The sequence below is a fragment of the Cricetulus griseus genome, chromosome 5, assembly GCF_003668045.3.
Source record: "Cricetulus griseus strain 17A/GY chromosome 5, alternate assembly CriGri-PICRH-1.0, whole genome shotgun sequence".
Lineage (NCBI taxonomy): Eukaryota > Metazoa > Chordata > Mammalia > Rodentia > Cricetidae > Cricetulus > Cricetulus griseus.
Genome location: NC_048598.1, coordinates 67,072,264 through 67,087,318, shown reverse-complemented (window position 1 = coordinate 67,087,318; position 15,055 = coordinate 67,072,264). Strand labels below are relative to the sequence as shown.

The 15,055-nt window shown below is 46.6% G+C and overlaps 1 protein-coding gene across 2 annotated transcripts in view; it reads left to right on the top strand.

Moving 5' to 3' along the window:
* Positions 1-15,055, top strand: part of Ccdc93 (coiled-coil domain containing 93) — a 77,021-nt gene that overhangs the window by 54,492 nt on the left and 7,474 nt on the right. For both annotated transcript variants that reach the window (XR_004770014.1, XM_027417785.2), the window contains exons 17-23: positions 1,636-1,683; positions 3,208-3,270; positions 8,233-8,341; positions 9,430-9,512; positions 10,967-11,004; positions 12,824-12,908; positions 14,658-14,771. Coding sequence is in view for 1 of the 2 variants with exons in the window: in XM_027417785.2 (XP_027273586.1) it covers positions 1,636-1,683; positions 3,208-3,270; positions 8,233-8,341; positions 9,430-9,512; positions 10,967-11,004; positions 12,824-12,908; positions 14,658-14,771 (540 nt within the window). In the remaining variant the exon portion in view is untranslated. The remainder of the gene's footprint in view (positions 1-1,635; positions 1,684-3,207; positions 3,271-8,232; positions 8,342-9,429; positions 9,513-10,966; positions 11,005-12,823; positions 12,909-14,657; positions 14,772-15,055) is intronic.

The window sequence follows — 15,055 nt, the reverse complement described above, 5'->3', positions numbered from 1 at the left end:
GCACATAAAATAAAAATAAATATTTCGTTTTTATAAAGGCTATGAATGGCTGTAAGAGCCTATAGCCCATCACTGTAGTGGGTGGAGATAGGAGGATTGGTGGGGCTTTCTGACCACCAGCCTACTTCTTGGTCCATTGTACTACCCTGTCTTGAGAAATAGAGCAGAACACTGGAAACCTTCCTCCAGCCTCTACATACGAGTATACCTTAACACATATCACACTCAACATATGTGCATGCCTTAACACATGCGGCACTCAACACACTTTGTATTTCTCAATTTTCTCCTACCATTTTCTTGGATCTCATCCAAGTGATTCCTTCTGGGTGTGGAAGGAGCAGCCACAGGCCTAAAACTCTGACTCCTCCTTCCACCGGAAATGTCTGAGATCTGTTTCCCACTTAGGCTATCTTTTTAAATTTTCGCCACTTTACCCTGAGTAGCTGAGATTCCAGGCCTGAGCCACCAGGCCCTCTGGATCTGTTAGAAGGTTTCCCTTACCACACTTCATTCAAAGCTTACCTCCTCCCCAGGTGTGAGATGGTTATGGCCATGGAGCCCACTCACTAAACCTGCCCTGTTCTTGCAGCAGGGAGAAAGGGAAGATCCTTGTCCAGGCTGCCAGCACTGGTGTTCTTCCAGGTGGCCCACCATGATGCCCAGCATTCTAGTGGGCACTAGGCCATGTAGACCTGCTGCCCCTAGCCAGCAAGACCCAAGCCTTAGAGCTGCTGTGTGGTTTCAGTCAGAGGTGTCCACCTCTGTGAGGGGACAGGAGGATTGAACAGCAGGGGTAGGAATGCAGCCAGGCTATTCTCGGGTCCTGCTGCAGCACTCAGCCTCTGAGGCAACCTCAGCTCCACTGGCCTCTGAGCTGGCAGAGGTCACATTCTTATCTCGTCACATCCTATCAAAGGGACTCTTCTATTGAAAATGAACTACAGGGACTGGGTAGCTGACGTGAAGGATAAACTGCTTGCTGTGCAAGCATAAGGACCTGAGTTTGGATTCCAACACCCAATTTAGAAAGAAGCCAGGCAGTAGGAGGTGAACACTGAAGGATCCCTGAAGCTCACTGCCAGCCAATCTAGCCAAAGTGGTGAAGCTCCAAGTTCCAGACTGTGCCTCAAAAAAAAAGAAAAGGCAAGCAAGATGGTTCAGCAGGGGAGAGTGCTTACCATCAAGCCTGATGACATGGTAAAGGGAAAGAACAGCAAGTTGTCCTCTGTCCTCTCTCTCTCTCTCTCTCTCTCTCTCTCTCTCTCTCACTCACACACACACACACACACACACACACGCTAGCACGTGAATATATACACATGTGATAAATACACACAACTTTTTAAAAATAAGTAAGGTGGAGAGTGGTAGAGGAAGACCCCAACATGGACCCCCACACTTCACATTCACACACTCAAAAGAGCTACAGTGGAGCTTGTTGGGTGTACCTGGCAAACTTCAAAGAACAATCTAAAATCTGGTTCCTCGAATGTCTGGCCACTCTTCAGAAAAACGAGGTACATTTCAGCCCTACCCTTACTCCTCTCGGCTCCTGTCTGGGAAACCTATATGCTCAGCTTCTGTCTGCTCCCATCCTGAGCAAAGGTGCTGACCCTGTTTTCATCCTTTCAGACTGATGGAGAGCCACACGGTGCCCTGACCCCCACCATGACTCACAGTGTAAGTATCCCCTCATCCTTGGGACTAGCATTGTCCTGAGGGAATGTGTCAGCCTCCTCTCTATTCTCCCTGCACAGCTTTTCTGCCTACTGTCTAGTCTGCACAGCACCTCCTCTTCGGCTGCCTTCCAGGGGCATGGTACCATTTTAGACCTCCCATTCCTTAGCTGGAAGAGACCTGTGTCAGCTGCATGAGCTCTGAGGCATGAGAGCATGGTGCAGTGAGGAAAACTGTCTTTTTACCTGCATTACAGCAGCCCACTGCTCTAGTTGTCATGCTGTCTGTGTGTCAGGTATGGCCAACTTGCAGCTCAACACAGTTATAAATGTACAATATTATGAGGGTTTTTTTTTTTTGTAACTTGATTGCATATTTCTCAGGCATGAATGTTGTGATGACATTGTGTCCCATGTGTTATAGATGAATGGACATAACTGTATTCCAGTCCAGCTCTGTTTACAGAAATAGGCAGAGTCAGACATGGCTCAAAGGTATAGGCTTTTCGTGGTGTGCTCTAGTTTGCTGAACCTTGTTATGTGTTAAAACAATACCTGTTGCATGTAAAGAGAAAGGAAGGTAAGAAGCAAGGGCCTCCTCTGAGCATGGCCATTAGGGTGGTTCTTTATAACCTGTTAGACTGGACATGGGACTCCTACAGCAATATGTTAGATGTCACCTATAGCTGAGCCCTGTCCAATTAACTGGGCATGGACTATGTGTGTTCATGTGCATGTATGCCCCTTCTGTAATTTTCTCTGAGACAGCAGACTGTTCAGCTGTTTTTCCCGTGTCTAGGTTCACTATAGAGCCACACCTGTGCATCGGCTCTGTCCCAAAAGAAGTTTCTGTAAAGAAAATGTTTGCATAAGCATCTTCCCACACATAATGCATGGCTATTGAAACTGGAGGGCTAATTTTTTTTCCTTATTTTAGTTGATGCAGGTTTAAATTGATATGTAGGGTTAGTGGTTATCATTTTGTATACCTCAGGTCCAGGCAGAAACATAAACAGAAAGCCAGAGTTAGCTGAAAATACAGAGATGTAGTATAAAGACTCTTAAGGTAGTGTGTTATCTCCCTTTTGTTGTAGTCTTCCAAGTTAGAGGGGGAGGTGGCTGAAGAAGCCCAATGAAGGGGCTGGTGAATAAAGTATTGCCTTGCAAGCCTGATGACATGAGTTCAATCCCCAGACCCCACATAAGGAGAGAACGAATTCCACAAAGTTGCTCTCTGACCTCCATAATTCTCTCTGTGTCACATGCATGCCCCCCACGGTAATGATAAATACTTTTTTCTTCTAAAAAGAACACTGGATTCAGCCAGGATGCTGGCAGAAGAAGCAGTATTAGGAGACAGTGTGGAAGTACCTTATCTCATAGGTGGGAGGGCCTAAACTCGGCCATCTGAGAGAAGGAACTTGAGGCTCAAGCTGAGAGTGCATGGTTAGATGTACTCAACTTCTAAAGGCTCCATCAGAGAGTGAAAGCTCCATTCTAGATAACTGTGTCCTGTTTTCACTCTTAGGAGGACCTGGACAGACGGTACAACATGGAAAAAGAGAAGCTGTATAAGATCCGCTTGCTACAGGTGGGTGACTGCAAGGACCAGTGGTGAACAGATATGTCTGGCCAATAGGAATGTCCTGACTGAACAGGAGGTCTAGGTGTGTAAGAACTTGAGTGGCCAGGCTCTGCTCACTGCTGCCTTTGTATCCAGTCATGCCTTGATCTAAGGTGCTGCCGACAGCATCACAGATGTCTGTTGCTATCTGGAGTTGAACTTCACCTTGCATGCAGAGTAGGTATGATTAGCCTCATGTTCTACATGGGGAAAAAATAAATAGGTTCTGGGGACTAGAGAATGGCTGAGAAGTTAAGAGCACTTGCTGCTCTTGAAGAGGACCCTAGTTCTGTTCCCAGAACTCACATCAGTTGACTCACAACCACCTCTAACTCCAGCTTTTCTGAACTCCACAGGTATCTACACTCATGTGCACATACATCTACACAAACACACACAACTACACACCATTAAAAAGGAAAATAAATTGGGGGAGTGCTGCTAAAGAGACAGCTTAGCAGTTAAGAGTGCTGGCTGCTCTTTAAGATGACCCAGGTTCAATTGCCAGCACCCACATGGCTGCTCACAACCATCTTTGACTTCAGTTCTGGGGAATCCAGCACTCTCCTCTGGCTTCCAGGGGCACTAGCATCCACATGATTCATGATCATACATATACATGCATATACATGCAGGCAAAACACCCGTACAAATAAAATGGCAAAAAAAAAATTGTTTTAAAAAAAGAAATCTTCTTTTAAAAATGCTTCAAATAGACTGTTTCTCCAAAGGCATTCAAGTTCAGGTCTACTTAATAACTGGGGATCTGAGAGAGTGGTGTCACACACAGGGCACAGAGTTTGTAGAGCCAGCTCCAAACCTAACCAGTCAACACTGTGTTTCTAAGCCCATTATATTGCCAGTGTCTGGCTCATGGGGATTTAAACCCACAAATGACCCTTGGCCTTGTGTTCCACGTTTGTTTGGGTCACTTTTCTTTCCTTTGGGAGGGGAAAGCCAAGCTTTGGCAAGAATGGCTAGGGGGCTGCAGGGGTCTGTGAGGAGTTATTCCCATCTTCCTGACTCCTAACTGTTCTGTGAGATAGTTGGGTAAACTCAGAGGAGTTGAATATGTCCTTGACACAAGATCATTGTAATAATCTTCATTTTAGTGTTTTGAGAGGGAGTCTTATAGCTCAAGCTGCCTCAAACTCTATGTAACCATAGCTGGCCTTGAACATCTGATAATCCTGCTTCCATCCTCCAAGTGCTGAGATTATAGATATGCACCACCATGCATGACTACCTTTCAAATATTTAAAAATGGCTTCTCAGCCGTCAGCAAGACCAAGTGCAAATATTTAAAGATACATAGAATTAATACAATCTGTGCCCTACTGCTGTTTGGAGACCCTGACTGACTTCCTACTTATTCGTCCATGCATCTGGCCCCAGTAACAAGAACTGGGATGACCTGCCCTTGGGAACTGGTTATTTGAGGACCAAGATCTTCCCATATGTGCCAAAGTACAAGACTGTGTATGTGGGCAATGCCACTTAAACCAATCCTAAGGCAAGGCTGAGGTCAAACAAGAAGAGAACTGCAAGGAAGCCAGTAGCTTGCTGAGGACCTGGCCTAGGTAGAGGCAGCCAGACCTGTGAATGGAGCTGGCGGGTGAAAGTGAAGTGCTGTATCTAATGGAATTTAGTGATGACTTCATGAGAGGGGATCGAGTTGATGCTCAAGTGTGTGACTCAAAGGAATATACACGTGGACATCATTGGCATAAAAGAGAAGGGACTCTTAATCCCAGCCCTTGGGAGGCAGGAGCAGGTGGATCTCTGTCAGTTCGAGACCAGCCTGGTCTATAAGAGCTAGTTCCAGGACAGCCTCCAAAGCCACAGAGAAACCCTGTCTCAGAAAATGAGAGTTAGAGAGAGAGGGGCGGGGGGACTCACGTGGCAGTGTGAAGAAAAGTGTTAGTAAACTCCCAGCTGGGTGGGAGTGGGGTTTTCTGGAAGTTAGCTCATCAGTTTAAGAAGCACTTGCCTCACAAGTAGAGACCAGATCCCTGGAAGCCACGTAAATTCCAGGTGGACATAGTGGCCTATAACAACACCTCAGAGGGAGACAGAAGATCCCCAGAGCAAGCTGGCTAGCAAGACTAGTCCTATCTGAGCTCTGGGTGTGATTGAGACTCCCTGCCTCAGTAAATAAGGTGGAAGAATGACAGGATGATTCCTGCCATCAGCTTGAGGTCTTCATGTAAACATGTATATATGTACACAAGCAGAAACATCCACACACCACATGTGAACACCATACATGCACACATCAGCTCCAACTCAAAAGAGTTTCGACTGGAGAACTTATTCTGCAGTGTGTGGATGCTAACTAAGGCTGTGGACATGTGGGCAAGACCCAAGACTAAACCCTAGTGAGCAAGTAAAGCAAGAATGAGAAAGGGGTGCGAGACGAGCCAAGGGCTGCTCACAGAGACTGAGTTGCCATGGCCAACTTCAATATGGTAGTTTTTGCTTCATCTTACTATATTTTATTTTTTCATGTTTGGTTGTTATTCTGTTCTTTTCTAATGAGAGACAGAAGGGGAGTAGATCCAGAAGGGAAGGGAGGTGAGGAGGAACTGGGAGGAGTAGAGGGAGTGGAATATATGAGAAAAGAATCTACTTTCAATAAAAAGAGAAAATATATGTGGGAATGGTTGAGGAGTGGAGGAGCTAGAAGCTCAGACTTCTTCATTCACTGTGCCCCAGAAAACTTCTGAAGTGACATTGAAGTCATATGAGACACAAGATACACTCTCCTAATCACTACAGATTAGGAGACAGATCAAAGGGATGATCCCACTAAAGTCGCCTTGGTGAAGCAGTGGGTTTTATTGGGGTTACTTACAGGAGTTATATTGAGGGGTGACTTACTCACCAAAAAGCCCTCCCTAACACAAGTGACAACAAGCTGCAACCTTGAAGCCCCCTGCACCATGTGCAGACAGCGAGCGAGGTGGGTGTCTCCTTGACACCTTTCCTAAGTGTCACAGCTGCTCAGTCTCCTCCACCAGCAGATGTTTGTGGCTTCCTTGGGGAGGGGTCTAGTGGATCTTATAAATTTCAGCTTTCTCAGAGTGTGAAATTTACTTCCTGAGTTTCCTGAGCCCCCTGCCCCCAAAAATGTTCCAACTGGGAGGAAGTTCCAATGTAACATTTGTCAAGAGGAGAGAGGCCCAGGGACTGTGGCTTGAGGGAGGGAGGCACTAAGAATCCCTGACTGCCAGGGCAATATGAAAAGAAAAAGACAAGAGGCTGATGGCTGAGTGGTGGTGAGCTCAGGGAAAGAGTTCTTTCAAGCCTAGGACTTGAGCAGACTTAAATGTTGAACAGCCAGTGTATCCGCAGGCACCCACACACAGAGAGCATTCTAGAAATAAAGGCACAATAAAAAAAAAGGTGGCATCCATGCTTGCCACCAAGATGGAGTGTACGCTGGGCAGGGGTACAGGGAAGGCTTAATTTCCTCGGCCTATGGAAGAGTTAGAAGGCAGGAGAGAAGTGTTACTAGAAATCTTGGTGAGCCATCATACAAGGGAAATTAGGGTTTCCTCATGGGGTTCTTGGTTCCAATAATAAAAGAATAAGAACCCACTCAAACAGAAGCTCAAGGGGAATTTATTAGTTAGTGTTTAAAAAGAAAACACTAACTAATAAATTAGTTATTTATTTATTTATTAGTTATTTATTATTTAAGGCAGGCAGACTGTGAATCTCAGAGCAGCCTGGAAGGAGAATGAAGGTAAATATGGAAGTCAGTCACACCGTAGGATAGAGGCTTTAGAAAAAAGCAAAAAAGCCAGTTGAATTAGTTAGCCATTTAAAAAGTATAGTTAGATCTTGCCAGCTTAAGGAAAAAAAGGACAGAGAAAAGGAAATAGAATAGTTATGTCCTTCTGAGTCCAGACTCAGACAGGCAGGCAGCCAGGCATATCCAGCCAAGCTTGATGATGGCTCATAGGGACTGCACCAGGGAGCAGGAATTCTGGAAAGGAAAATTACCTTATCACAGGCCTAGTCTCCTGGCCTGGTCCCTGCCCTTAAGGGAGGAGACAAGGGCATGTCTCCCCCTAGAGGTGGATTCTATCCTTTACAACCTGAGTTCAATCCCCAGGACCCATTGCGGAAAGAAACTTCCACAAATTGTCCTCTGAATTCCATCCCATACCATGGCACATGCACAGTAAATAAGCAAACAAACAAACAAACATAATTTTAAAAAAAACTGAAGATTGAATGATTGTACCCTAATATCCCTGAGGAGAATAGAGATCAAGCCCAGAACTTACAAGGAGCGTAGGCTTATCCTGCACCCTCTGTCCAGAGATGCACTGGACTTTTAAGATTTGGTTACTACAGTGGGTTTCCTGCCTAGAAGCTGTTTCCTTGGAAATTAGATGTCTGTCCCAGCTGCTGAGACAAGCAAGCCAGAGGACTGGCAGGGCCACGGAGAGGAGGAACAAGGGTTCGGGAGAACAGCAATGCTCAGCCCAGGTCCTGAGATTGAGACATAAGCTATCTGAAAGCTAAGTGACTTGCTTCTGTGACATTGTCCCCACACACATGCTGTGCCCTGTATACCTGATAAGACAGTCTGCCTGGGAAAGGGTTTGAGGGGTCAGTTAGGGGCTTCCAAGTAGGCTGAGGAATTGGGAATGCATTTTAGAGAGGCCCCCAGTGGAACCTGTCATCTGGGACTCTCCTTCCACTGCCTGTCCTCAGGTCAGTCACCCTGATTCATTCTGAGGTTCTGGTCAGCAGCCTCTTCATATGTCTGAAAACAGGACAGCCAGTTACAGTCCCATGTGAGGATCCCAAGCCAGTAGCCAAATGTGTGTCTTTGTTGCTGGTTCAGCATGTGGAGTGCAAACAAATACAGAAATCCTTTCACCAAGTGTTCTTTCTCTATCTCTTTACATTTAGGCCCGAAGAAATCGAGAAATAGCGATTTTGCATCGCAAGATTGACGAAGTGCCCAGTCGAGCCGAGCTGATACAGTATCAGAAGCGATTTATTGAACTCTACCGTCAGAGTAGGTGCATTGATCAAACACAGGCTATTGGACCTCAGGAGGAATGAGAGGCAAGGGGCTCCATCCACTTTAGTATGGTGCAGCATTGACCAGAGCACAGTCTATAAATGCCACCTTGAAAGGGACCTTATCTCATCATCGGGGCTGCTGAACAGGTCTGGGAGCTGTCCTATGGTCTGACTGTCCACTCTGTAGATGGGCTCATGATCTCAGGAACTGGCTCTGGCTAGCTCTCATGGTAGCTGGCTCCATGCCGTCACCTGAGCCCCCTCTTCTTTCTGGTTTCTTAGGAAGCATCCCCACCCCAGCGTCTCCAGATGGTTCTCAGTTGTGCTCCACAGAGTCACACTGGGGTTGCTTTATAGCATCATATCCTCCTCATAATCCAGGACCAGTCTCCCCTCAGCCAATCCAGTAACTACATCATATCCGGCTCAAAGCCTCCCTTGGGGTCTTAGAGAGATGGTTCAACAAGCATGAGGACCTGAGTTTAATATCGATCCTGAGAAGTATGTTGTTATTTAAAACAAAGGAAGGAAGGAAGGAAGGAAGGAAGGAAGGAAGGAAGGAAATCTGTGGAGATGGCTCAGTGTTTAGTATATTTGTTTTTGCAGAGGGCCTAGGTTAAATTCCTTCCACCCACATGACAGCTCACAGATGTCCATAACTCCAGCTCCAGGAGGTCCACCACCCTCCATGGGCACCAGGCACACATACATGTTATGCACATACGTGTATACAGACAAAACATACATACACATTTTTTAAAAAGTCAGCAAGGTGGTACATACACTGAGGAGGTGGAGACAGGTGGATCCCTGCCGCTGACTGAACAGCCAGTCTAGCTTAGTGAGCTCCAGGTTTAGTAAAAGATCTTGTCTCAAAGATAAGGCAAAGAGGGATTGAGGAAGATACCCAGTGTCAATCTCAGACCTCTGCATGCATGCATACCATGTACAGGCATGTATGCACAGAGACGAAGGCTTCCATGGTGGTTAAGTGTGCATGAGGCCCTGGCACATGCTGCATGGATTGGGATGCTTTGGTCAGCTGATGTTCTTGCACTGCAATGCTGATCTCTTTTGCAGTTTCTGCAGTACACAAGGAAACAAAGCAGTTCTTCACTTTGTATAACACCCTGGACGACAGGAAAGTTTATCTGGAAAAGGAGGTAAAAGCCTTTGTTTGGTTATGTGTTTCTTTTTTTTATTACATTTTAAAATTTATTGCGTTGGGGGCAGGGTTGCATATGTGGGGTTCAGAGGACAACGTGTAGGAGTCAGTTCTTTCCTTACACCATGTGGGCTCCAGGAATAAAACTCAGGTCTTCAGAGTTGGTAGCAAGCACCTTTACACTATGCTGGCCCAAGTAAGAGCCTGTATGGAAAGAAAATAACTAAATAATTCAGACAAGCCACTGACAGCATAGAAGCTCTAGAAGATTCAGATGGACCTGTAGCCTACAGGCGTTAAGTGTAAGTACAGAGAGACTCTCTTCCTGGACCAAGTGCCAAGGTTTGTCACTGCAAAGCAGGAGGTTGCCTGGAAGTTCACTGCAGTGAAGTGAAGCTGGCACTTATCTATTCTGTAGAATCATGTGAGAAACACCATCACGAGGGGCTCAATAAAGTGCTTGCCTTCCAAACATGAGGTCCTGAGTTCAGTCCCCAGCACCCACATTAAAACAAAAAAGCAGGCATGGTAATATGTTTATAATCTCAGCACTGGAGAAGCAGAGACAGATCGCTGGGGATCGCTGTCCCACCCCATCCTAGCCTCCTTGATAAGCCTCAGGCCAGTGAGAGACCCTGATTTAAAAAGCCAGGTGGATATCATCATGAGGAATGGCAGATGAGGTTGTCTTCCGGCTTCCACAGGCAAGTGTACATAGAAACACAAAAACACATGAGAAAACAAAACAAAACACTTTTTCCAAAGTATTAAGGGTAAGAATGTCATTCCTATGTTGTGTATTATGAGTCTGAAGTCCAGGTATGATTGCTTGGGGATGAGCCAGCAGGTTAAATAGTACATAGCCAGGGCCATCCAGACAGAGCTCTTTCCAGCATGCCTTACAAGGGCATATGGAGGGTCCAGATGTGAGAGCAGAGACAGTTTCCATGGTAACAGGACCATGAGGGATATGTTTTATCAGAAGCTTTCAGGACCACTTAGAGGCTGGCCATGTTCCTTGACTTGGGAGTGGGGCGGTGGAAAACGGGCAGTCTCTTCTCTGCTCAGCACCACCGGCCCACCCTGAGCTGAGAGCCTCAAAATAAAAAGTGGTATTTGGGAAGACAAAAATTACTTGTGCTGGCAGTTCATCCACAGAGCCCTGCCACTAGAGTCCTCTCAGTTGGCAGCTAGGTCCTTGAAAGAGCTGTGATCATGAATCCTAGGGAAAAGTTTTCTTTTAGTAGATAGGATGGATTCCTGGAGGAAAACTACACAGGCAAGAACATGTTGCTCTTTCCTTTCTTCTCTCATGTTACTTTGACCTACTTTACAGCCATTGCATTCCTTTCCGTGGCATTCCCCCAGACCCAGGCAAGCTTTCCATCATTGACTGCGGCAGTGTGGGAACCTTACTGCCTTTTACTTACACGATTATTTTTCACTCCCCAGATTAGCCTGCTTAACTCAGTTCACGAGAACTTTTCACAGTAAGTACCAAGTGCCCGCCTGCGTGGCTGTCCTCCTGATCTTGCTGTGGTGTGACTGAGAACTGGGTGGTGCACAAATGGCCTAGTACTGGGATGCTTCACTCAGGGCAGGCTTGCCTTAAAATGCTGTGGATAAAGAGCCTGCCTTGCACAAGGACCCAAATTCCATCCCAGAACCCTAAAATGGGAAATCAAGTGTAGTGTCATGATTGTAATCCCAGAGCTGAGGGTGTGGAGAGAGGCAGTTCCTGGGTTTTAGTGTCCAGCCAGTCTAGCCTATTTGGTGAATTCTAGGCCATTGAGATAACCTGTCTCAAAAAACCAAGGTGGGTGGACCCTGAGGACGGATGCCTGAATGTGTATTCTGTAAGTTAACATGCGTCCTCTAACATGGGGATTTTTAGCTCAGCAGAGGAGTGCTTGTACAGAGCATGCATCCCTGGGCTCAGTTCCCAGTACTGCATAACCTGGGACTTCTTAGTACATGCCTATAATCTCAGCACTTGGAAGGGAGGATAGGAGAATGAAGACTTTAAGATCTTTCTTGCCTACAAAGTGTGTTCAAGGCCAACCTAGGCTACATGAGATTCTGTCCCAATAAACAAAATAAAATGTGTAGCAAGGACATCTCTATAAATCATATAGCAAGGCCACCAGATAACACCAGCTCTGGCAGGTGTCCAGGGTAAGCGAGCTACCCAGCTTCCTGATAGCCCAAGGCTTGCTCCCAGAATAGCTTCCTGCTTCTAGCACACGCCTTGGTGGGCCCCTGGCAGGAGACTAGAAACATTTTAAGACCAAGTTCTTCCAGAATCAGGGGTTTCTACATCTTTTCTAATTTAAATGCAGCAGGGCTAAGGCATTCCCCATCACCCTGAACCTGAATTGGATCCTCAGGACCATGGCATGCAAAGGAAAGAATCCTGAAGGGAAAAAAAAACAAAAACAAAAAAACCAGCAGCCAGTTTCCCGGGAGGTGTAGGTGCGACACCTGCCTCTAGGTCCTGTTGCCGTTCTCAGATGGTGTTGCTGTCTCCCGGATAACCATGACACTTCTGCTCTGCTCTGCCGTCCCACTCCCTGGGAGAATCCCCAGTGCTGTGAGCACCGATGCTCTGATCCGCCTGGCTCCTGTCCCTCTGCAGGGCTAGACATGGGTAGAGTGGTGTAGCGGGCACACCAGAAAGTCTACTCCCACTTACTGCCTCCAGCACAGTGTTAGGCTACCCAGTTCAGATCTACAAATACTCAGAACATGTCCCCTAGTTCCAGGTGACATCTCCCTGTCTTCAGAGTCCTAAAACAAAACTGAATTAATTTCTTAAGCAATACATGCCATAATTCATGGTGAATGGCATTTTTATTATTTTTATTCACATTTTATGTTGAGAAAATACAGATTGGCTATAAGTTGAAAGGAAGAAGCTGAAAAGCCCTTGGAAGGGGAGCCCCCCAAAGTTGCCTATGTGTGTACTGCTGCTGATAGAGGCCCACACACCTGTCTATGTAGACTAAAGGATGGCATATTCTCACCTGCATTGTCTTCCTCAGAATCCATCTCCATCTAGCTCCTTCCGTAGTCCATTGCCACAGGAACATAGGGAAAACGGGAAACAACATTCCCATTCGGTTATTAGATCAGAGGTTTGGAACACTGACTGCCTGCTATTCTTGGTGGCTCTCTGGATCCACTGTGCCCTGCAAAGACCTGGTTGACTGTTGGGGCACAACTGAGGCACAGGACTGACTCCTTGGTGTCCCCTACCTCCTTTCTAACAGTCCCATGTGCTAGACCTACCTCTGCTGTTCTCTCTTTCAGAGCCATGGCCTCCCCTGCTTCCCGGGACCAGTTTTTAAGGCAGATGGAACAAATCGTCGAAGGCATTAAACAAAACAGGATGAAGGTCAGCTAGCCTATTCTACAGCACCGCAGCCTCTGTGGTGGTGAGGAGGTCCTAGGCATAGGCTTTCCATCCTGACTGCATCCTTCCACACTGCCTCCCACCAGACATGACTGATGGAGTAGGCCTCCACACTGCTATTAATCATAGCTTCCAGGCACTATGCTGCTCCCCCACAGACAGTATTAAATAAGTGATCCTACCTCCTCCCCTACTTCACAGATAAAAAAAAACTGTCCTTCCCCAGCATCTGTCCTCTCTCATCCAGCCACCTCCTCCCCTGTCATTTATCTCGTGACATTTCACCCCTAAACCTACTCCTTCCACATAAAGGAAGCAGGGCATGGTGGCATGTGCTTATGATTCTGATGCTGGGGAAAGTGGGGCTCACTGGCCAGCCCTCCAAGCCTACTTAGCCAGTTCTAGGCCAGGTACAGGTAGAGAGCTGTCTCAAAAGTCAAGGTGAGAAATTACAGCCACACTTGTCCCCTGGCCTATGCATGCATACACATGACATAGACGCTTGCAGATACACACTCGTGCATGCACACGCACCACCATTACTTCGTGCAGCCAGCACCTGCTCTGTACATGAAGTCTTCCTACCTTCTCCTGGCTAGCTGATGTTCAACATTTAGCTTCAGAAAACACCGCTGAGTCGTCCCTCCTCAGCATCCTCCAGCCCAGCCTTCTGCATCACAGAGTCCATGTGCCCTCACCATCTCACCCCATTCCGTTTCCCTCAGCACCGATGCTGCTGAGAACTGTAATGGGCAGTCCTTTGTTAGATGCTTGGTTGGTTGGTTTGATTTGGCATGGTACCAGTTTTGCCCAGTGAGAACAAAGACTTTGCTTGTTCACTGCTAACTTTTGGCTCTGTGTAGGTGTTCCATTGTTTATCAAATGAATAAAGGATCCAAGTTTAGTCCCCAGAACTGAGATAATGTCAAGTGTAGTGGTGTTAGTGTATACTTGTATTCCTGGAGCTGGGGGCCTGAAGACAGGAGCATCCCTGGGGCTTGATGGGGTACTTGGCAAGTTTCAGGCCAGTGAGAGTCCCTGTCTCTAAAACAAGGTGGAGCCAAATAGGTGACTCACTGTTGTAGACACATGATGGAATGAGAGACAAGTTGTCCTCTAAGCTCCACCTGCAACCTCCTCCAGCTTTTGGCTACCTTGGAGAATTCCTTTAAATCAGCATCTAGTGTCTGTGTATAAGATCGGAATCCTGGAAACAACCTATAACATAGTCAAGGTAATTGTAGATAGCTTATCCTATGACACAGTTACAATAAACGAAAGGGTGATTGGCTATTTTATTATAAATAATTATATACATCAGGGATACTCATCTACAACACAGGCCAATTAACTCTTTTCCTTATCACAGCCCCAAGCCAGTAGGGTAGTGAGCAGCTTCTCCATGCCAGTGGTGCCGGCAACTCCTTTCTTGCAAGTGTGATCGTCAGAACCTCTTGCAGGCACACACAAGTACCCTCTAGAGACACAGTAGTCCCCAGTTGAGAATACCTCCAAAACACATGATGTTCATCTAACATTCCATGGCAACTGAGCTGCTGGACAGATTTTAGAGCCTGCAGATGGTATCATTCAAGAAAACAGGCCAACCTGAGAAATTATGCTTAGAAGGGAGGCCTGGAAGAAACAGATGTGAGTGTTAACCAGGTCTGCCTGTTGTAGTTGCTGTCAGAATGCCTATTCATTCATTCACCATAAAAATGTTTCCAATAGATGGAAAAGAAGAAGCAGGAGAACAAGATGCGAAGGGACCAGCTGAACGATCAGTACCTGGAGCTTCTGGAGAAGCAGCGGCTCTACTTCAAGACTGTGAAAGAGTTCAAAGAGGTGAGAGGGTGTGGGCTGGACAGACGATAGCCAAGTCATTCTCAATTCAAGAAGCACCCTTAAAGACCAGAGCTGGGCTCTGTCAGTGAGGTGCTTGCTGTGAAAGCAGGAATACTTGAGTTTGATCCCCAGAACACACAGGGAGGAAATAAACAGGTATGGTGCCCACTTGTAGTCCCAGTACTGGGGACAGGGGGGCAGGAGGACCTCTGGGGCTTGCTGGCCAGCCAGCCTAGCCTACTCCATCCATGAGTTTCAGGTCTGTGAGACACCCTATCTCAGAA